The sequence below is a fragment of the Rhea pennata genome, chromosome 1 (assembly GCF_028389875.1).
Source record: "Rhea pennata isolate bPtePen1 chromosome 1, bPtePen1.pri, whole genome shotgun sequence".
NCBI classification, from domain to species: domain Eukaryota; kingdom Metazoa; phylum Chordata; class Aves; order Rheiformes; family Rheidae; genus Rhea; species Rhea pennata.
Genome location: NC_084663.1, coordinates 121,650,391 through 121,673,718, shown reverse-complemented (window position 1 = coordinate 121,673,718; position 23,328 = coordinate 121,650,391). Strand labels below are relative to the sequence as shown.

Here is a 23,328-nt window from a genome sequence, read left to right as displayed (position 1 = left end):
GAGAAGGCACCTTCATTATCCTCTTTTGATTAATTTAAAAAAGTAGTAGCAAGCTTGAAGGCAAATAAAGGGACACTCACATTCAACTTTTTTCTCCAGCATTGCCAAGTGATTAGCTACTTCCGTTTTCATTTCATTGATTTTAAAAACCCTGAAAAGAAAACCCTCATATATTAATGTTATACATATAGTGCCATATCTATACTATCTACCAAAGACTTTGTGTTAGAAATGTCTACATTTTTCAGAGGATGGATTACTCCAACAGTGATTGCCATAACGAAAATAAAATTTTGGTGGAAAATACACATGTGTGCAAGAGTTTTCAGAAAAATTAAAGCCGAGTGATTTTGTTATGGCTCCAGGAATCTACTATGGCTCTGAGACACTTCAACACCCCCTCTCTCAGCAGCAACTTGTTAGTGTACCCCCTAGGGAGGCAAAGTTAAACTGACAGTGCTTCATCCAACAGCAGCATCTCCGTAGTTTTACACCTCTGGAGCTCTCCTCCTTTCGAGTTACGATGGTGATTTGCTGAGCTGCGGTGGGGCAGATCTCTCTTACTGAAAGCAGCTGGAATAAAACAAGCTGACAGACTGCAGGAGGAGAGGTGTATTTGTGTGATAACGGAAAAAAAAAACCCAACTGGATGATTTTAATGCTCTATCAGGAAGCATTTCTTTTGCTTCCTAAGAGGATAGAAATACAATAAAAAATTTTATTTGATGCTTGATCTCCTTTTTAGAGCAAAGATAAGTCAAAATCACTTTTATTCTAAGCTACTGTATTGCTTTTAGTGGGAGACACATGTACCAGACTTAAATTTGGCAGGAAGAGTGGGATTTGAAGGTCCTAAAAGTGCCCCTTTGGCTCCCGTGAAAAGCTCACTTCAGCCCAATAAAAGAAATAGAATTTTTAATTGATGATAATGCTGTTCAGTTGCTTACCTTGCGAGTTGCTCGGCAATCTGTCCCAACAAATTCTGGAACAATTCTTCTTTCTCTAAAAATAAAAATAAAGGGAGAAATAAGAGAAAATGAGACAGAGAAGAAGGCACATGCAGCTCTGCTGCAAAGCTGTATCTGCAGACTCCCAACTCTGATGATGACACATTTAGCCAAAAAGTCATTCTGGCCCTTTGAGCAGTGACACCAATTGGTAATGCAGACTTGATCTATGATTCCTCTTTCCACATAATTGCTAGTTTATTTGATTCTGTCCCTACTGCTCTGTCTCTGTGGATTACACACAGGACTTTCTGAAAGATTTTTGGAGGTGCTGGCTCTCTGAAAGACATCTTATTTTATAATTTATGAGGGCAGTGCTCTCTGAAAAGGAGATTCCTTTCACATTTCTCAAGTGGGACAGCCTGAACTGTCACTTGCTTTTGAAGGGTTTGGCTCATGGTCCGGCCTCTGGCTCTCAATGACCTGCTTCATATCATCAGAAATGCAATTTTCAATTGATAATAGTGCTGTTTGGCCCCGAAGCATCCAGGAACAACACGGTACGCTTACAAACAGAAGAAAACCCAGCTTGCCTTTCTGATTTACTCCGTGACACTACCCTGGAGACCTGTCTCTTGGCACAAATTTGCGAGGTGTGTACGGTTATACATAAACTCCAGGCAAGTGCAAGATGCTGGACTGACCATCCTAGCAGCATGGAGTCCACCCTACAGAGTTCATGGGATGGACCCAGCAGGACATCTGTAGCACGGATTTCCCAACCTCCTTTCCCTTGAAAACATAACTCAGTCAGAGCCGGCGTAGCACGGCACCTGCGGCAGGGAGCTCCAGCTAGAAGGTCCTGTCACTGCCGGTGCCGGTGCCGGTTGAGTTGCTCTGGGTGTCGGCAGCTCCGCTTTCGGCAGCTCCCTGCCTCCTACTGCAACTTCAGCACCGTGGCACTTAAAACTGGCTCGGGAGAGTCAGCTTAGTGAAGCCCCAGTCCCTTTCCTGTCACTCTCAGAAGACTGCGATCAGTAACGCAGGAAAAAACAAGTTCTCCAAACAAGACGCCGGCTTGTAAGGGACAGTATATTTTCGGAAGGAAGAAGCGGCACAATAGCAACGTTTTCTGCTCTTTCGGTACGTCCACGCCGCCTTCACCCAGGCAGAGGAGGCGTAAAGCGCGTTTGCTGAGCCCCGAGCTGCTGCAGCTCCCTTGCTCCCGTTTCCCCCCCAGGAGCTTCTTTAAGCTGCCCGGTGCCGCGGAGCCGTTCCCACGCCCGCAGGGTGAATGCCCTCTTGGTCTGGCAGGAGCAAGAAGCAGGAAGGTTTGCACGCTGCCACACGCGCGGCCCGGGCTGCAGGGCACCCCTGCTCGCCCTGGGTGGAAGGACCCGACGGACGTCTCCGAAGGCGCTTGTCTGAGGGAGCAAAACTCCTCGTGAGCCTGGCCAAAATACGGCAGACGCAAATACAGCCCAGCATTTACAGCGCTGTTTCTAAAGAATCGCCCTCGTACCTGTTGAAAACATTTGCAATTCCTCAGATACTCGAGGCTAACACGGCAAATGGAAAGGCTGAAAGAGAAGCGAGCGCGGCTGCCTCGGCGAAACGTCGGGGAGCCTTACCGTCCGCAGCGCCCAGCAGCGAGACCGGACACCCAAACCTGTGTCCTCTCGCTTCCCTGCTGCTCGGTGGCGCTCTGGCAGCGGCTGTAGCGTGCGAGAGACTGACAAGTTCCCTATGAACACTGTTGCAGTTAAAAAAAAAAAAAAAGGAAAGAAAAAAAAAATCTTACTTTCACTCCCTCCCCCTGTCAAAACTCGCTGGGAGTCCTAGGACGTTCTAATCCGGGGAACAGTCAGCTGCAATCTGATGTTTATGGATGTAATAAAAGACTTTCAAAATGAAGATGTATGTTTTTACAGCCCTAGGGTGCAGTAAAGATATATGACCAAGGGTGGCAGTTCTCATCTTAAAGAGACAAAGAGCCTTTTCTCCTCCCCAACCCCGCCCCCCTCCCCGCCCCGTTCCTGAACCGGAGGGATTTTCACATGGCGTGCAGCGTGTTTGGGGTGAAAGAGGGGAAAACCCCCGCGGAGAAGGCGCTGCACCTCGGGAGCACAGAGCAGAGCCTTTCCAGCGGCGGGACGCGGGAGATGCCGGCTCGGAGGTGCGCTGCAGGCCGGGTGGATGTGGTGTCCGCCTGGGAGTTTAAACACCCCGAGCAGCGGGAAACATTTGGCACCTGGGGTGACTAGAACGGAACTGTTTTTATTTTTTGTTTTAATGAAGAAGAACAATTTCCCACTCTGTTCGTTCTCCCTCCTCTCAGCAAAATGTCAGGGATGTTTAAAATTAATGGTAAGCCATGTAAAAGAGAAGTAGATACCAAGCAGCATTAATTGCATCACACAGTTCCACTTTCCTCCTCTTTCCATAGCTGACTTTGCCTTATGCTCTGGCAACCCACCGCCAGCATTTTTCTTGCCCTTTTGAGCTCAGATCTTTGGAAATCCCTATTTTATAAAATGCAGGGAGGAAACAGAGACCTTGTCGACACAGTGAACTGCCTTCTGCCCAGAGCAGAGCCATGTGCTGTCAGCTGGCATGAAAAACGAGGGCCCTGGGAAAGTGTGAAAAGTCATATATGTTCTTATAAAAATATAAGATTAGGTTCATGCAAAAGCAAGTCAGTTTTTCTCAAAAGCCCTTAGATCAGATTCCCATCTGATGTAGTACAGTGGTATTCCCCAGTGGAGTCCAGGCAGCACTCACTGGCCAAGGAACGGGCCTTTCTTTATCACAGGGCCAGCGAACACTGATTACAAACACTACTGGGTATGCAAATAATCCTGCTTCTATTAATAACCCACCTGCTCTGATCTGGGGATGCAAGCAGTATGTGCCTAGGCCAGAAGTGTGGTGCTGTTCCAGCAGAGTTCATTTTAATAAGGAAATAATTTAGAAGACAGCTTCCTTCCCCTTAGCTGTCACGTGTGTCCTCAGCTTGGAATATCTCCCTTTGGCAACAACCGGAGGGCACTGACATGGGATCTCTTTATGGCTTGTAACAAACCTTATGGTGATAAAGTTCTTCTTTGTTTCCTATCTGCATTGCTGTTTTACTCTCCTTTCTCTGTTTGCTCTGCACATGCACAAGCTCTCTGCTGCTGGCTTTCCGATCCCCCTAGACATCCTTCTACATTGCTTTGTCATGTCCTGTCTCTACGGAGGTTTCTGCCCAAGTGGCCACCGGTAACTTGGAGAGCAGCTTTGGTTCCCTGTGCCTCCTCCCCATCTATATAAGAAAGTGTTGCCAGACACTATGTTTTCTTGCACATTACAGGAGCCCTCTCCCCCACGCCAAAAAAAAAAAAAAAAAAAAAAAAAAAAAAAAAAAAAAAAAAAGTGGTGGGACTTGTATTATCATGAAAAAAGCAAAACTACCTCGGTCTCTTCCCAGAACTCACCCATTTTCTTCAACCATGATTCCAGCCCCAGACTTTCTGTCTCCCTTCTTTTCTTTCTAGGCATTGTGCACTTCAAAGAGGATCTTAGCCTCTCGCTCCTTGTGTCTCACTTCTCCAAGCTGTGTTCCCAGCTGATGTCTCCTGCCCTCTTACTGTCCCTGCCACCTTCCCAAGATGGGCTGCCCAAGCACCCAGCCTCTCCCTATAGCTTTATAGTGCACAGGCTTGGGCTGCCGTTCAGGCTGTCTTGAAGTAAGTGGCAGGAGATACCACAGTTGTACAGATGAGATGATATACCATGAGCCAGAAGCTTTACACAAATCGCCCCAGAAAAATGCTCAGCTTCAAAATCTGAGAGCTGCTGCCCTGAGCACAGCACTTCCATGCAAAAAAGTCCTGTAGAAAAGCCACTTTAGTCCTCCCCGTGGAGGATAACAATTACGGGAATGTGTTCCAGATGTTGTCTTTCATCTAAGCCTTCTTTAATCTTGTCAGGTATTTTAAAATATTTATTATACTAAAAGCTACCATACACACACCAGAAATTGTGCTCTTTCCTCAGCCATTTTGAAACATCTAGGATTCATATGTTGTGCTCAGCTTTGAGCAGAGCTGAAAGAAGAACAAGTTTAACGCTACAGGACAGGCTTTCAAAAGGGGTCTACATTGGCTTAACAGAACCACTGCTCCATGTGAGACTTTTCCCAAGACATCCGTAGGTGCTTAGTCAGATCACAGTAAAGCACTTTGAAAGACTCGGACCCCAGCCATTCCACCTCACCTTCAAATGCTTTGAAACTAGGGGACAAATACATTTTCAGCTTTCTTTATAGCATATTTTGATCAAGCGCTTTTTATTCTGCTGTAGCTACAACCATAAGAGGATCACCTTTCCTTCTTGCATTATAGCCACATGATTTCTACATGAAAATGATTTCTGATGAATGTAAAATTATTCCAAATTCAGTTTTAGTAAATGCAGTTCAAAAGAAGTGTTTTACCTGAGAGTTGCCGAGTGGCAACAGGTATTACTTTGTATGGAGACCTGGAAAAGTCAGAGAGGGATGATATTAATGACACTGAGAAAACCATTTGCATTTCACATTTCTACTCCCTGAGAAGTAGAAACCTGCTCAAAATAACCTGCTCAAAAGCTGCCCGTTGAATATGGAATAGGCACCTTTAATGAATGCATCATAACCTTCCATTTTACTACTGAACTAGCGCACAAAGAGATCTTGCATGTACTGTGCAGTTGCGCCAACAATGTGGCTTGGAGGCCGAGATGGTGAAGAACTTGTTGCAGGCCAGAAGGAAGCTCCAGTGGTGGGGATCATTTTTTTGTTTGATGTTTGTACAGCACTGCGCGCAAGATGTCCCTGCCGCTTCTGGGGCTCCAACAAATGGTGTCAGTGAAAATAGTAGCAATGGTACGTAATGATGAAATACGTAATGGAGTAAGTAAGAGCAAAAGTCGTAACTGTGAACAGTCAGAGTGAAAATAAAGCTGCAAAGTTGAACGAACGGCAGGAAGCCCAGGAGCAAAGGAGAAAGGAAAGACAGAAAGGGTCAAGGCCAGCATGGATGAGTCCTAACCTCATAAAAGACTTTGAGTTGTCTTTGCAAATAATGTCATGGTTAGGTTCTAACGGAGCCATAAAGGAGACGGAGTGAACAAAGGAGCCGGGAGCCTTGACAGCAAACAGAGTGGGAAGGGAACAGATGTTCTACATTAAATACTTAAATGCGATATTTTTCCTCAGACAATTACTCCTACTTTAATAACAAGGAAAAATCTTCAAAACTAGGAGGCATTAGTGTTACAAGCCAGCGTGCAATTCTTGCTGTCATCTCCCTCCCTCTAGATAGTTGCTCACACCGCACTGCACCCAAGAAGCATTCGCAGCTGAACAAAACCCTATCCCTTGGGCTCGACACCCTCTTCTGAGAGCAGCTTCCAGCAGGGCTTACCTCTCTGAGTTTGCAGGCATTGTCGGGTCGATGGATACCATACAATTGTCTGCCGTCAAAAGGGAGACTGTTGTGTTCCTGAAAGGTATGTTTCAAAGGAAGAGGTTTATTTGACTAGAAATGTTGGCTGAGACTTTGCACTGCTGCTTACGGTACGTGGCCACTTTCTCTCACGCAGCACTCCCCTTCTGGCCTGGCACTGTTCTGCACATACCTGTTTTAGGTGGAAGGGTCAAAGCACAGGGCAGGGTAGGCTTGATGTTTCACCCACTTCTATTACCAGAAATGTTTCTGACAAAATATTAAGTGTGATCATCTCTGATCTTGGAGCAAACTTTGCTCCCTGTTAGCTCATCTATTCTGTTGAATCATCAGCTAATGATTTCTACGAAGTAGCTGTATATGATGATACATCAAGTAGGCAGCTATATACTGACTAACTTATGCTGTGGAAATGATTATCAGTGCTATGAATGTCTTGAAATTGTCTAGTTACTCCTTTACAGAAACAAACAAAACAAAAGTCTTTCTAAATAAGAGGCCTTTTTTTTTTCATTATCTGGTACTAAGCATGATCTCATTGGCTCAGAGGTAAACCTTGATGTTCTCCAGGAACTTAACTGAAACGTACAGTTCTTTGGAAGTCTCTGCTGAAAACAGAACATCAAATATACGGTTATCATCCTGTTCATGAATGACTCCAACTGCTAAACAAAGTTGCCTGGGTGATGGAGTGGAAGTATTTGACATCATAGGCAAATAGGAATTATCAACCTCTGTAATGTCAAATGGGAGAAATAGCGAGGATAAACACAGCATTAATTCTGTCCAGCAGCTTATGTAAATTCTGAGTCAATATAGTCCAGTTAATACTTCAACACCCGGAGGTAGAGTCATTCAATAAACCCATGATTCAAGAGTTGGCATGTTTTTCCTTTGCTTTTTTTCTTCCTTTCCGTTTGTATTGTAAACTTGTATATACAAAGGTAAAGACAATGGCTTATTGCATGCTGTTGTGCACCTGGTTGTGCTGCTCAAGTCCCATAGACAAACAACACTGCCCTCTTCTAGGTGTGGATTTGTGACCTGGTGAAAGAACTGCCTTCCCCCTGTGCCGCTGTCTTGGACAGGTAGTGCAGAAGTGACTGGGGACTATACCATACTGCCCTCTTCCATGCTCTTTCCTTCCTCATCTTATCACACAGCCAGATCCAGCCCAGAATTCCTCACAATACACTGGTTTAAGCTGGAATATACTCTCTGCATGAAGGGTGGGAGAAATAAACTCTACAAGAAATATCAGTAAGAGAGATGCATCAAATTTACAGAATAACATAAATTAGAAAATACGTGACTCGGCCAATGGATTTTGGAATATTTCTATTCTATAAAAAATTCTGTTGGATACTTTGTGTTTGAATACCCCATACCTGGGATTAGACTGTAGTGTGTCTAAATATAAAGCTTATCACCTAGTGGCAACATTTCTCATTCTCTATTATTTTTTTTTCTAAAAAGCGGGTTCTAAAATTGTGCTTGCATTTTGCTTGATATGGGCAAGACCATAGTCCTGAGGTATAACAGGTATGTGCACAGAGCCCATATGTACTCTGTGCTGGAATTCTGGCTTTGCTGGCTTTTTTAGAACAGGCTATGATTTGGTTTGATTTGATCCTATCCTATCCTATCCTATCCTATCCTGTCCTATCCTATCCTATCCAATCCTATCCCATCCCATCCCACTCCACTCCACTCCACTCCACTTCACTCCACTCCACTCCACTCTGTTCTTCTAAGCGTACTCAGCATTGAGGTGGATATACCCCTGCCAGAGTTTCATGCACTTTTCCAGTTGATGTTATGTTGTCCCAATTTCTCCTTCCAGCATTTTGGGTTTGTCTCTGAATAGTCCTTAGAAATAAAGGAACAAAAGTGAAATGAATGTCACAAATGAAAAGAGAGACCTACCTTGGTAATCCTGTTGCAATGCAGAAGAGGTCCATAATATCTTTGGAGTTGCAGTATTTACTAAAGATCACCTTCCAAAACGAATAGCGGCGGGGAAAAATGAAGATGAAGGAGAGAAAGGACAGTTAGTTCCCAGTGAGATATGAACTCTATTCAGGCATGAATTGGGCTAATTTTAAGGATCATCCTACCATTTCAATTATCTGATTTGGCCTGTGAGCTGGAGTATTTCTCTACTCCTACTTTAATACCTGTGCTTTTAGGTAAAGAAGGAAGGCTCTGGAGACCTAACTGTGCCGTTCAGAAGTAGAGCAATAATGTATGTGAACTGGCAGCAAAAGGTATATCATAATACTGTAGAGCTGCAGGATGATAACAACCACAAATTTCAGAAAGGAACAACCCAAATTTAAGAAGAAAACAACCCAGATTTAGGAAGGCCCTTGGATGGTATGAAAGGGCACTGCTATATGGATTACACTAGTTTAAGCTAGTTTTAAGCAGAATAGGACTTTTTCCCCTCTTTTGTGCCAAATTTCCTGCAGTCCAGCAGACTGCATCATTCCTGCTGTTTGGCCAGAGATTGGACCTTGAATTCTGAAATTTGCCACTTTTATCATCACACTCCTCCCACCACCTCTTTATACACCTGCCCGCGCATGCATACAAGGCAATCCCTGGGTTGAGAGCGCTGTTTGAGCTGGAATGGCAGTCACCTGCAGGTCTGGAAAAAGCAGCATTAAGTCTGTGAATGAAACATTCACTTGAGCTCATTGTGATACAGCCTTTAACGGCACAATCCCATGGTATGATTTGCCCCAGATTCCCGCTTCCTTCAGGGCACACGGTGATGGGGCTCACTGATTGAGAAACACTTCTGGGTTATGTCTTCTAGTCATTCTTAGGCAGCAGTGGTGGGCCAGAGAGCATCTCTGAGCATAATTTATTGATTATGGTAGAGATTTTGAAACTACTGTAGAAATAAAATGCCTCACTGTAGTCAAGACTGAATCATCTTCTCAAAGTTAAGGATAATAGAGAACAGGGGATCTTATCTGTCTGAGAGTTGCTCAAGTTAATGGTGTAGGCTACAGAGGCCAGTTTGCCATGGCAGAGGGGAGGCTGTGTTTGGAGCAATAGTTTCCCTGCGGAATCATGGATCTCAACTCCCTTGCACCCCACTCCTTGGAAAAAAGAATAGTTGCAGGACCTTGAAGTTCAGGATAGAGTAGATCAAAGGGACTCACAGAGACCTATTAATTCATCTATAATAAAACTCATGAGGAGTTAGAAAGTGGTATTTTGCAGACGAGAACTGAGGCACAGGTTGAGGATGGTAAAAAATCTCCTCTCCTTGCAGGTGCCTAGTTGGAAACACTATTTTCCAATCTGCATAATCATTCTCCATATCTGATATTTTCAGGCACAATTTCCATTGCCTTTCATTGCAGGCGTGCATTCTCATCTTGTCTGTGGATCAGACTCAAAACTGGTGACCCAAAAAAATAAGAATGTGTCATCAGGGACCGCCTTTGAACAGTTTGTTTTTACTGACTTGCCTCATGTCACTTCTGAATTCTGGGGCAGAGTCTGCAAGAGAAGCCAGTTCTCAAGGACAGTGTTCAGCTGCTCTTCTCAGAGACCCTCGCTGGCAGTACTGCGGTCCCCTACCTCCTCCACAACACACACTGAACAGGAGGAGGCAGGGTCTCTAGACAGCAAATGCTGCTGCCCCAATTTCCTCATTGACTCAGTTGAGCAGTGTCTTTGCATTCAGTGAGGCAAGGCCCATGCTGGAAAAATAATGTCATCATTTCAAAATGCAAACGTGCCAGAGAAGCAGGATTAATTAAGATTGCAGCTTCATTCTGGCAGTCTTAACCTTTGAGCGCTTTGATTTCTAGATCATAATAATGTTACAGGAACCTAGTCCTCATGTGTAGCTTCTGAGATACCTTTTAGAAACCAATAGAAGTCCCTCAGCTGGCCTAGGCATCAATCCTCTACTCCTGGTAGCTCTAAGGATTGTGAGATGCCCAACCCAAACTTTAGCCACCAGAACTGGTAGAGATTAGCAGTAGGCTGTTGTCCCCTGGCTGACCAGCAGTAGAGGCCGTGGGACATTCTGTCAGCAAGGATCACAAACATTTGCTAAGGGTAAGAGAAACTGAGCCTCAAGAGCTTTGCAAACTGTACCAGGCTCTGAAGAGGTTGTGATACAGCAAGTAAAAGCTCTCTACCTCTTTCCTCTGACTGAGCTCTACCTCCTTGCTGTTATTACAGTATTGACTTTTCTATACACCTGGCTTCTTGTCTCATCAATGCTTTAAGTCATCTTACCCACCCCAGCCTTCTTGCCAGACAATACCAGTTTAGCCTCAAGCCCCAGCTTCAGGAATGTAGCCTAATCAATTCAAGGTCTAGGTTGAGACTGCTACTATCATGACTTCTGCAATTATTTTTTGAGATTTAAGGAATCTATCCCCAATGTCTTGTCTTCTAAAATATTCAAAGAGTCCTGACATAATTGCAAGATCTGATCACGCTGACTCAGTCCTATTGAGCCTGAGGTGTGCTACACTAACCACAAGGCACAATTCTTTTCAGTTCTGCTGCTGAAGTAATACTTCAGATCTTAGTTTTCAATGGTAGCTAAAAAACCCTTTTATTCTTTAAGTGTGTGCCAGCTTTTTTGTGGTACAGAAGAGAAAAATATTGGTGACCTTAAGAGATGGTTATGACTGATACATAAGTATACATCCACCTTCCCTGTTTTCCAGCCTAGATGAGATTACACTAGATTATACATTCAGATTGTAAAAGCTCAAAGCAGATGATTACTGAGATAGTTAACAACTCTTACTTGGGAAATGGGTGGGATTAAAGCCCAGTGTGTCCCAAAAGACTGTTTTGATAATGATTCATTCTTGTTTATTAAAATCAGCAGCAATCAAAGCAATAAAGCACAGTTAATCGAGTTCAGACAGGACTGAAACCCTGCTTCTCGCAGAACGTAACATCCTGTTGGAGTGATAGCTGCTAAAATTGGCTAACAGAACATTGGAAGGCTGTTTTTGTACCAACAACTGATACATGCAATAACTGAGCAGATGATGTTAATTGTGGCTGAACACAGGGAAAAGGCTTGTGATGTGCTGGGAGTGCTATTTCAGGTAGTGAGATTTCTTATTCTAGAAATCAATTACTATTGACTGGGACAAATGAGAGAGGGAAAGATTGAAAAATAACTTTAAAAATGCATTAAAGGTTAGAAAGTCAGCCTGACTCATAGAAAGCAGCAGGAGCTTTCAATGCATTGAGGTTAAATTATAATACTTCCTTTTGCTCCATGTAATAGTGTAAGTGTGGGAAGCAAAACAAAGAATATAGATATTATTTTGTGGATTGTGAGCTATCTCTGTACATGCTTTTTAGCTTTTCCAAACTTGATATTTTACTGCAGTTTGCTAGAAGCGAATTTGTGAATCACCCACTGCATTTTGATACTCATCTTAGGATGTAAATGGTTATCCTCAGCTGTTCTTTAATTAAAGAGCATATGCTACTAACGTTCTCTTCTTTTGCAACCTGCTGAGCTTTTCTGACCAGCTTCCTTTAGTTTTAAAACAAAACAGACAGCCTCAAACATTTCCCAGCAATATGCAACTGTTCTTGTTATTGCCTGCAGGTTTATGTTCCCAATAAAGTCAATGTCGTCTGTGCTGATGGCTTCAATTGGAATGTAGTTTGGAGAGGAGAGAGGACAGCTTTCATACTGTGTACTATTGATGGTTGCAGCACAGTACAGGAATCCTATCTGCTTAAAGTCCATTATCATTTCAGGGACATTAGAACCATGAAGCAAATATATTGACATTTGGCCTGCAGTCATGCTTCACCCAGCTGGGACGTGTGGTTTCTCCCATGACCAGGGAAGGGATTTGACCAGCAGCGCTGAGGACAGCTAACTTCCATGTGATGAAACTGTCCTCATTCTGCCCTCTTCTCTGTGTGCTCTTGGCACTGGGAGGTGAAGGAAGCATCTTACCTAGCCTCATGAAGATGTCCTTGCTTGGGCAGGTGTCCTGAAGCCATTGCATTTCAACCCAGGTCTGCATGATGACATTTTTCTGGCACTTACTGTTTGTGGGCCTGATCCAGACCCACCAGTCAGCACAGAGGGACTCCACTGCCCTTCAAGTCTGCCTCAGTTTCTTCTAGCTCTAGAAGCAGCTCACTAGAGCAGCCTGGAGCTGCTTCTTGCTTAGGTCCTCTTTCTCTATCCCAGGCTAGCAAGCCAATGCTAAGATGTTTCTTACCATGCCTCATTCCCTGCACTAATGCCCGAGCTCCAGTGTTCAGAGCAGGACTGAGACCTTGCTACGGAGCATAACCAAGGCCAAAGACATGAGACATCAGAGGCTTACGTAAGTGTGATAGTGGGCTAAGATCACTGATGTGCAGGGCACAGACAAGTTTTCCCATAATACACATCAAAAAGATAAATAGTTTGAGATAGACCAGTGCAGCCTGGAGAAGTCGGAAATATAGTTCTTGACACTCCTCATACAAGGGAGAGCTGGACATACAGACCCCAGTGTTGCCTGGTGGTATGGTAGTGCCCTGCAGGCTGGGTCAGCACAAGGCACTCAGTCACCACTGTCATTTCAGTAGGAAAGTTAGAGCCCAAATCATGTGAGTAGAATCACAGAGGAGACAGAACCACATGGGAAAGGGAAACAGAGACCCCTGCTTCAGTATGCAGACGGACAGCTGAATGCCACGAGGATGATCCACCACATACAAATCCTGTTAGTTGCACATCCCTTGGATTTGTGCTAGGAGGAGGAGAACGTCTTCCCTCAAAATGGTACAGCATCTGCAAACGTTTCTGCTGTTTAAGCATTAACATTATTTCATGTTTTGGTCCTTGTTTCCTCTTATTGTCAGCAAAACTCCTACCATATGTAGAAAAATGACAGGCAAACTAGTCTACCCTGAATGCTTGGCTGGATAGTTCTAATAAGTCACCATCAAAACCAAGAAGTAGCCATTTGATTTAAGCACAGAATGCTGTCTGGTGCCTTGGAGAGTAACATGAAGGGGAAAAACAGAATGAATAATAACTGAGACGTTTTGGAGTGGAAATAATGTTTTGATGAAGCATGCAGTGACTGTGAAGTAGGACAGTGTGACTCAGTAGGGGTGTCTGTTTCCTGGCCCAGAGATCATGTCTGTGGGATTGAAACTGTGGGTTGATTACTTTTCTGAGGACAGTTCTGCACTGTTTGAAACATCTTCCTCCTTCTCTCTTAATCCACAGTACTCACCTCTGGTAGGGGACAAGGATTTTAAGACCCTTTTTAGAAAGACTAGAGATTAAGAGCTCTGGTGCTGTGGCCAGTTTCCCCACTCAGAAAAGCAGTTTAGTATTAAAAGACTGGTTGGAGCTATTACTAAAGGACCGTAGAGCACACACTCAGCAACCTACCAGTTTACAACTAATCACATTATACTTCACTTTCAGATATGATTGGTAAAAAACATAGCCTACAAATCCAATTTCTGTTCTATATTTGATTCTCGGAACAGCTAATCCTCTCTGTAAACTGCAAACCCTGTCCAGAATGTTATCCTGTTCTGATCTTTTGCTGGTAATTGGGTTTTCTTCCAAGCATTTAACTAGCATTTGATTGTTTTTTAACCATAGTAAAATTCCTAAATGAGTAATGGAGGAATAGTTTCAAAGCCAATCTATCCTCAGTTTCCAGCCTTCCTTCTTTTTGCTGGTCTCAACCTGCTGTATTCAAGTCTTTTAGCACTAGGTGATGTCTTTTTCATTCAGAACAGCAAGCACTGTTCAGAATGAGGGCTGCAAGTGTGGGGTTAAAACTATCTAAAATGATAATATTTAGTTAATGAGATTGAAGGATAACATGCCAGAAAAAAGGACTTGCTAAAACTCGGTTACATATCTTGCTTTCATGGACTTTTGAAACATGTTGCTGCTCTATAACAGCAGTTTTCTCGGAGGAATTTTGAACTGCTAAAACAGAATGTTGACAGGAAAGTTTTCATTGTGATTTTCTCTTTCTCTTCAGCAGTTTTTGTTGTCTATATAAAAATGAAGCAGGTTGAAGAGCTTTTAGATGCTGCTTTATAGAAATCACTGGAAGGAAATCATTCTTCTGAATTTGTAATCCAAAAGATCTCTCTGAGAAAATAGCAAAAAGAGTACCTACCTTATCGGTCATAGTCCCCACTATACAGTTGAAGCCCTGCATATCTCAGCCTCTCCCAGGTTTCTCATCCTTTGAATTTCAGATACAAACATTATAGTGCAAGCCCAACTATATCCAAAATATCTGTTTATTCTTCTTTATTTCTTGTGCCAATTAACAGTTGATATTTGGAAAACCACTCCATTTTTCTGGGCTTCAAATGTTAGACAGTATTAAAAATTGTACACCAGATTTGCCATCTGTTTGATACAACAGGAACTTCACCAAGAGAGGAGTAGAAAATAAGTGTGTGTGTGTGTGTGTGTATGTGTGTGTGTGCATGTGGGTGTGTGGGGAAGAAAGAGAGCCCTGACCTAAGAATCTGAATAAAAATAATAGCAACCCTAAGCTTTTCAGTACCCCTTCTGTTAGACAAAGGATGTGGTAGACTTTCTACTGTCAAAAGCCAGAACTCCGCAGTCTGCTGATTCACCCTTACCTTCAAGCAGTAGCATGGCTTGACAACATTCATTTCAACACGACATCTATGTAAAATTTATGGGTCAGATTCATCTGTTGTAGCTTTAGACACCTAGATGCTAAGTTTCTTGCGCAGCTTGTGCTACTAGACTCCCTCTATTGCTAGTAGAGACAGAGGACCACTTCCAAAGGGTATATCAGCCCACACATCTCCAAACCCTGATTTATGATGGGATGAATCATCCTCTGGAGACACCACCCACCTCCCCGCTGACTGTGGGGGAACCTGCATGACTAGCTTGGGCTAGTCATCCTTAACTTTAAGATGGCTATAGTTAAGTGGAATGACTCCCACCAGTTTCCTAGTAATGTACATCACCCCTGAAATGAGAGACAGGAGGTAGACAGAGCTGACTTCTCAGGATCATGAGGTATGCGCATATATGTATTATAAGGCACAGTTCCCATCCTTTATAATATTCCTGAAGAGAGAGATATGCAAAAGTATCTTTTCAGGAAAAAGAAAATGTCTATGATACTCTGATATGTGTGAGCACCAAGACCATCCTGTCTGTTGAGTTGGACAGTGTGGCAGAGACTAAAGGCTCTGTCACTACAAGCAAGGAAGGATCTCACCACTTTTTAGAGACTCTGGGGCTGGTAGAGAAAGTGAGGTTATGTTAAAAAGAGTCTTGTGCAACCTGCTGACCACATTAAGGGACATATTGCTAACCTTCAGTCTTTTAGCACTAATGATACCCTGGAACCAACAAGGCTCATTTTGAGAAGCTAGGCTAAAAGTTTCTTAATTTCTACAGCAGACATAAAAGTATTTCAACCTTTGACAAATAATTCAAATGTCTGTATTCTGACTTCCTTTAACATCAAAAGGGCACACAGCTACTGCTAATGGAGTACTTAAGTGCAATTAACCCTCTAGCACAGTAACGCATTAGACCTGAAATGTTTGTAAACTGGATAATAGGGATGCTTTAACATCAAGTGTCCTCACTAGATGTGAGTGAAGGTAGGCTGTGTGTCTCAAAAATACTCACAAATTTAATGTCTGACTATATGATCTGCTTGATAATAGGGGAACATTAGAAATGTATGTTATTTAATAGACTAAGGAAATTGGGTGTGGTGAAAGGCCAATGGATACAATTTACAGCTGTAAAAGCTAATTAGGGAGATGATGGAGGCAAAATGGATTTGTCCTGTTTGTACTAAGGATCGTATGAGAGTAGCATAAACTGCTAAGGTTTCCTTGTCTGAATCCTCAGGTAATGCCAGCAAAAGCGTGCTCCACTTACACTGCCTGAGCATATGCTGCAATAGTTATAATAGATGGCGCGTGACCTCAGAAAGATAAATCCCAGTAAACAAGCCTTTCTGGGCAATGGGTCTGGAAGAGTTATGGAGGAACCACGGGAGCACCCCTGGTGCCCTGATGGGCCTCGTAAGGGAGGAAAGGCAAAGGGAGGAGAAGAGACAGAGGAGCCACAAGTGTTAATTTTCTCTCACATTTTTAAAAGCTTATTTTTAAGACATTTTTGTTCTTTAAAAATGTTGAAATATTGTACAGGAGCTGTAATATGACAAGAGTTTTAAAACACTCACTGTTCAGTTTTTGCTGCATTACAATGAGAATGTCTACTAGCCTCTTTAAATTCACCAAGGCCAGCTAAAATCTGAGCATCCAAGTTAGCCAAGACCACTGGCCAAACTCAGGCTGTGCTACCTTACACGCTCCATTGCCCGCAGCGATCCACCACTAGTAAGAAAAATGGCCCTGATCCCACAAAAACATACTTATGCCTCACTGTGCTGCAGAGGGTTTTGGCATAGGCTTGTCCATGTGTGGGAGGAATCTGTGAGCCCTGGCCATGCAGACCGGACCCCAAGGGTGCACATTACCCGACATGTCCTGACCGCATGTGAAATATGCCTCTGCACACCCCAGCATCCCTGGCATTCAGGAGCCAAAGGCATATTCCTAAATAACTAACCCCCCTGGCTAGATGGCCAGGGGGCAGGGAGCTGTGGGCACCATGGAGCATACTTGGCCTCGCTGTGCCAAGGGAGCCACTGGGACAGTTTGTGTAACATTTAGGGATGTGAAAATGTGTAATAGCCTTGAAACGATTCTCTCTCCATTACTTTTCTCCTGCATTTTGTTTTTAATCCGAATGTCATTTGGCATGTTAAAAATAGCACAACGAGCTTTGGAAAAATCTGTTGGGTTTGCTAGAGTCTAGGCATTTATACCACAGCCGCTGTTGCTCTAATTAAAAAGAAAAGCTCACATGAAAAACTATTCCCACTGGCTGACATTTCAGTGCAATCATCACAGCACCAGAACATAATCCTGACTTTGTCCTGCTCATCATGGACCTCAGGCTGAGCGGAACACTAGCTGCAGGTGTCCCAGGGTCCTGCTCTACAGGTCAGCACAGCAGAGACTGAGAAAGGTTGAACTGAATAAATTGTTTTGAGAAAAAAAAAAAAAAAAAGGAGGTCATCTCTGTATTTGGCATCCAGAATGACTCAGTAAACCAGTAAAATGACTCCAAAATTCTTTACTCACTTTCTGAAAAGGAAGAAAACCAGCCTGAGTGATTTTTTTTTTTTAATTCAGGCTCTGTATCCTCACGATTTTCCATCCTTGCTACAAATATGCTGTTGATTAAGACACTGGAAACAGAAATTATCTCAGATTAAGTATTTTCTCAGAGAAACTCCTTACAATTCTGCAAGTAAAGCCACTCCACTGTGACATTTGAAAATATGAGCCACGAAGGCACCCACCTGGGAACAGTCACTGTCTGGCTCTGCTTTGTTACCATTTGGATCTCAAAGGTCAAAAGAAATTCTGATATTCCCTTGTAGTTTCTACATGGAAAACATTTGGGCATCACTGTTCCATGTTGGTGGATTTTTAATTCAAAACAGACTCAATAAGGATTTTTCTTAAAAAAGTAGCCAAGGGGTTAATAATGTTATGAAGGAAAACAAGATTCCGGATTCGGGGGCAGGTTTAACTCAGTTGATTAGAGCGTGGTGCTGCTAATGCCAAGGTGATGGGTACAACCCCCCCTATGGGCTATCCTGAGGGTTGGACTAGATGATCTCCAGAGGTCCCTTCCAATCTTACCATTCTATGATTCTATGATCTGGAGCTCCTGGCTTCCTCCAGTTTTGTAGAGCAAGCCTTCCTTCTCCACAGGCAGATCTGGGGTTTTGGTGCTTGACCCCATCTAGTGGTACTCCAGGAACAATGAGAAATCCCCATACACTGTGGTGGTGTAAAGTCACCTTCCTATATGAAGCAAGGCCATGTTATTTTTATTGGTTTTGTTTTTGTTTCCTTGACCATCTGTTCTCTTTTGCCTGACAACAAAACAGGCTGTAGCACAGGTGGGTCATGAACATGTTGTACAGGCATGTTAAGCCATGGATATATGTGTAAAGCTTAGCAAGAGGCTTTGTGGCCAGGCAAACAGGTTATGATTTGCTGTGCTTCTCTGGGCAAGAAGATCCTTTAAAAATAAATAAACTAAGCAGTACTTATTTCCCACAGATGCACATCCACTTTACTTAGGTCCTAAATAGGAAGTACATTATCTTGTAACTCCTTAAAAAGAAAGAAAGAAAAAAAACAGCTTTAAGAACACATGACCTCTTTGAAGCTGAGCTGTTAAGAGCCACAGTTCAGCTCGCATCTCTAATATTATGAAGGCTTTGATCTTTCCCTCTCGAGTGGTCCCGGCTCAGATGTCCCCTGGCCACCTTGCACCTTGCAGTCAGTGCTACCTCCACCAGCTTGGTGATCCCTCGTGTTTTGGGCAGGACACAGCTGTCCAATGTCCTCCTGGGTGACACAAAAACTCCCCACCTTCACTTGTAGATGCTGGCAGCCATGTGTCTGTCCCACTTGTCCCCATGAGTGGCTGAGACTGACTCCATTCCCCACTCAAGCTTGTCGGTTGGAGTGAGTTGCCTTGGCTGCGAGCAGGAGGAGCTTGCTCAGATCTTGACCAATACAAGGTGGTGATGCTCCCTGACGTGAAGACACATGTCCTCGCGGGTACTGAGCTCTGACCCCTTGGGAGAGGCCACAGGTGAAATTGCCCTGTTCTGCAGAAGGCATTAGTCACTGACAGCTGCTACCTACCACCCAGAAAAATCCCCCAGGTACCTGAGTGCAGAACAGCTATAAATCCAGTTGCCAAGTGTTGCTTCTTTTGAAGGGTATGAACTGTATTTGCAGTGCAAAAGGAGCAGCATAATTATCCCTGAGCATAATAGTGTTCTCTGCATGTATCATGAGTAATAACCATGCCAGGGCTGGCATGCAGGAGCAAAGGTAGCAAGCCATGCACTCTACAGATGCAGGGCTGGTGGAGCTGGAAGAAAGGCCCACTGCTAGAGCAACATGGAGCAGACTCTGCTTCCAGCTCGTCTGCATGGAAATGGCCAGAGGTGAGTTGTCCCTTGCCCTGCCAGCAGCAGAGACTCATGGTCCTGGCAGAGCGGTGTGGGGAGGGCAAGCGGAGGAGGTCTGGACCTGATCTCTTCTTCTCAGACATGCTTGCTTTGGTCACTGTCCTACATTCAACCCGTACTGATGGTGCCTCGTTTATTTTAGCAGCCATTGAGAAGGATTTCAAATCCGGTAACAACCCCCCCATCCCTGGCAACTGGAGCAAAATATCGGGCCAGACCCCTGTGCCTCTCTGTATCTGGTAATGCACGTACCTATTTAGCTTAATTCAACACATATTCTAGAGCATTTTCAAGTACTCATCTGTAATGTGCAGTTTCCCTGGGAGATGGTATGGTGTTTCCGGGGCTTGGATTGTCCTTTCCTTTACTCTGAGATGGAAGGTAGCTTCTCCCCAAATCAGTTTCATGCCCTGAGGCTGCACTGGTGTGAATTCAGAATCAGGTCATGTAAGCATGAAATTATGTATTAAGAATCACTGTTACAACCATCACTGTGGTATGCCCACATTACAATGCAATGCTCAGCGAACCGGTTGCAAGTTGGAGCTAAGCCTTTTCAAACTCAGCAAACACTGCTCTAATGAAGCTCATACCTCATTACCAGGTTAAGAAGGAGTAGCCTGGCACTGATTTAACAAATTCCCTTTAGAAGCCTCAAATACTGCATTTCCTGGAAGATTAAGGGTTTCTTTTTTTTTTCCTAATGATGTTGTTATGAGGAGGCACAAGAATCTGTGATATGCCCTGCTTACCCCTGAGTGAACCCCATCTACTCGGTATTTTTACTGCACGGATCCTTCCAAACATTGCACATATGGAATTTCACATCTGACAAAAGAAACAGATAATGTTTATCGAACAAAAAACTTAATACTGCCTGAGTTTGCATTTGCTTGCTTGTGCAATTGTGCCTCTTCTGCATTTTTAGTGACAAAAGTACTCTCTAGAGACTGATTCTGAGAAATGCTATTTTTTTTAAACCAGCATAGCTGACAGATAATATGATTTAATAACATGTATGGAAATGCTCACAACCTTTTTGAAATGCCAGCACATTTTAATATTTAGCTGTAAAGGTGCCAGGGAAAGCATTGATTCTGAGGGCTGCCAGGAGACCAACTCATTAAACCCTGGCAGAACAGAAGCAGTCCCCTTTGCTTAGCAGAGCTTGCAGGGTCCTCGCTGCCAGTACAGAGGAACCCACTGCAGCAGAGGGATCGCCTTCAGTTGTAATCCCCAGGATTAGTGAAGAGGAATATTCTGCTCTGGGAAATCTTACACAGATCTTAATTTCCCAGAGTCTTGTTTCTGATTACAGACTTCTTCACTCGTGTGCTTGGAGAACCTGCTTCCTCGTGGAGAATATGGTAGCTCTCCAGAGCAGTTACAAAGAGGACCATAGGCAATGGCACTGTAGGACACAATTGTAAGTATTAGCTCTCCCATTACCTTGTTTCTATGGTCATAAATACATGAAAGGGAAGGGAAAGGATTTCTTTACTGTTTCTTTTTAAAGAGGAAAAAAAAGCGAGGCTGGGTGAAATGAAGATTTAGTGCAGGAACACAAGACGTGGATATTTCAATTTTGCAAGTCAGGGTTTACTTGTGCTTGAGCCTCTCACTGGCTTTCAGTCAGTGTTACATAAAACAAGGCACTTGACTTGTGGCCAAAGAATTGCTGACAAAAAGAATATGAAGAGTTACTTGCAAAAATACTGAAGAGTTTTTTTTTTTTTTCTGTTTAAGAGCAGTGGGCTCTCTGCTCTACAGTGAACGAGCTATTTCTTATAGCCGTAATACACGTTTCTCCTGCAGTTTCCCCTGTGCTGTGTACAGCGGTTAAGCAAACAAGGAAGCATAATATAAGCTAAAGTTTCGATTAATCTTTATCGAGGTTTATGGACAATTCCACAAAGGTGGCAGCAGCACCACCGCTCAGCCTGGCACAGGACAACCCAACACCTGCCTGCCATTAAACTTCTCGCTAGCGAAATGCCCATCGTTAAAACCCTGCTAGGCAATCTCAAAATAACTCGGCACGCCGCACTTCCCAGTTCCGACTGCCTGGCTGAAAACCGGGGAAGCACCTCTCCACGGGCTGAACTTTGTAAGCGCATCGGAGCTGTGCTCCTGGAGGGAAATCCTGCAGCGCTGCTGAAGCCAGGATGCCCACGCAGACCCCGAGCGCTGGCAGCACAGAGCACTTGTCTCCTGCCGCTCTCCCCTTCCCCTTTAAATAAAAATTCAGGCACAAAGCAGAAGCCACGCGAGACCCCCCCCCTCCCCAGCCTCCCTCCCTCTCCGCCGCCGTTTCAAAAGAGGTTTGAAGCCCGCAGCGGAGCCGAAGGCAAACACGCGTCTAGCTCCTGTTACAGAAATAGGTCGCGCCGCGCAGACAGCTTGCAGCCGCTGCTGTGTCCTGAGACTCTCTACTTAGTGAAAAACAGCTAAAGTACCTTTTGAATTCTTCCATCAACATCCAAATAAATACACTTGGGCCGGTAAGTTGAGGAGGCAGATCCCATCTTGCTACAGTTGGGTTTTTACCAGACTTTTTTTCCAGTGCCAAACAGAGCAGAAAGAGGATTTATTCTAAGCAGCTGAGCCACCACTGCCTGACAGTTTGGTGTCCCTGCTCTTCTGTATACCACCGTACTCTCATTCTGGGAAGGTCCCTCCTCTCGCCTGCATTTTGCTGTGCTTTTTTCTCTCTGCCACCTCCTTTTGTTTTTGCTTCCCTCCAAATCCAGCTGCCTTGGAAAGCGAAAGGCACAGGCTCCCAGTCCGGTCCGCAAGTGCCCTCCTGATTCCCATAGCAACAACCCCTCTTGGCTCCGGGGCCGAGAGCTGCTGGGTGTTCGCACTGCAACCCTGAGAGCCCGGGGCTGATGAGCTCCATTTCCACACACAAGACGAAGTGGCCCTTGTCGCCCAGGGAAAATCCTCCTCCGCCAGCACGGTGAGAGATGCCATTCACTCGGATGCTGAAAGGGGACTCTCGCTATTAATCAGTGCCCATCCTCTCCGTGTGCTCCCTGCATGCTCATTGCAAGTCATGGGAGAGGCTCCCAGCCACACTGTGTGCCGAGACTGTCCTCTTAGCCATCCGCTGCCGTCAGGGCTCAGACTGCCTCAGCCACATAATTTCCACATCCCTCCTGCTACCATTACAAAGGTGGAAAGAAAAGGCAGCAGCCATAAAAATGTAAGCACCACAAGCATGAAGGAAACAGAAAGCACACGCGCTAGCCTAGTGTCCTCCAGGCCACCCCACAAGGGAAAGAATTCACTATTTTAGGGCATATGAATTATCCTGGCAAATGTCTCCCCCATTTGACAGCACAGCTGAAAACCAGAGGGGCACATAACATTTGCTGGTCAACTCTCTAAGTGAACGCTGAATGCCATCTGCTGCGTGCCTGTGCTGTTCTGCAGTGCCTGCACCTGTGGGAAGCTAAAATTGCAATAGTAGATGGTGTTTGGTCACGGAGGGGAGAGTTTTGGAGAGAGCAATTCCTCCATCCTCACAAGGGAGAGGCTGTCTGACAGTTTGCAAGCATGCAAAGCGGCTGGAAATAGCTCATTACGCTACCGTTACTGCTTAGTGTTTCCTCAGGCTCCTGGCAGAGGAACTGCAAAAATACTTCCAGCCTCTTTTGTCCTGGAGCCTGGAGGAGTACAGCTCGTGGGCGCGGGCACGCAGGGCGCTCAGTGCTGCCTTTCCTGCCCACCCACAGGCCCTTAGGGCAATGCGAGCGA

General features: G+C 44.4%; 1 protein-coding gene across 1 annotated transcript in view; it reads right to left on the bottom strand.

Moving 5' to 3' along the window:
* PDE9A (phosphodiesterase 9A) overlaps window positions 1–22,121 on the bottom strand; it is a 48,842-nt gene extending 26,721 nt beyond the window's left edge. Inside the window, exons 1-6 of the mRNA XM_062573790.1 lie at window positions 22,026–22,121; window positions 8,363–8,433; window positions 6,395–6,472; window positions 5,425–5,468; window positions 948–1,002; window positions 81–151 (exon numbers count right to left, since the gene is read on the bottom strand). Of these exons, the coding sequence (XP_062429774.1) occupies window positions 81–151; window positions 948–1,002; window positions 5,425–5,468; window positions 6,395–6,472; window positions 8,363–8,433; window positions 22,026–22,094 (388 nt within the window). The 5' untranslated portion in view covers window positions 22,095–22,121. The remainder of the gene's footprint in view (window positions 1–80; window positions 152–947; window positions 1,003–5,424; window positions 5,469–6,394; window positions 6,473–8,362; window positions 8,434–22,025) is intronic.
* Window positions 22,122–23,328: the final 1,207 nt, after the last annotated feature.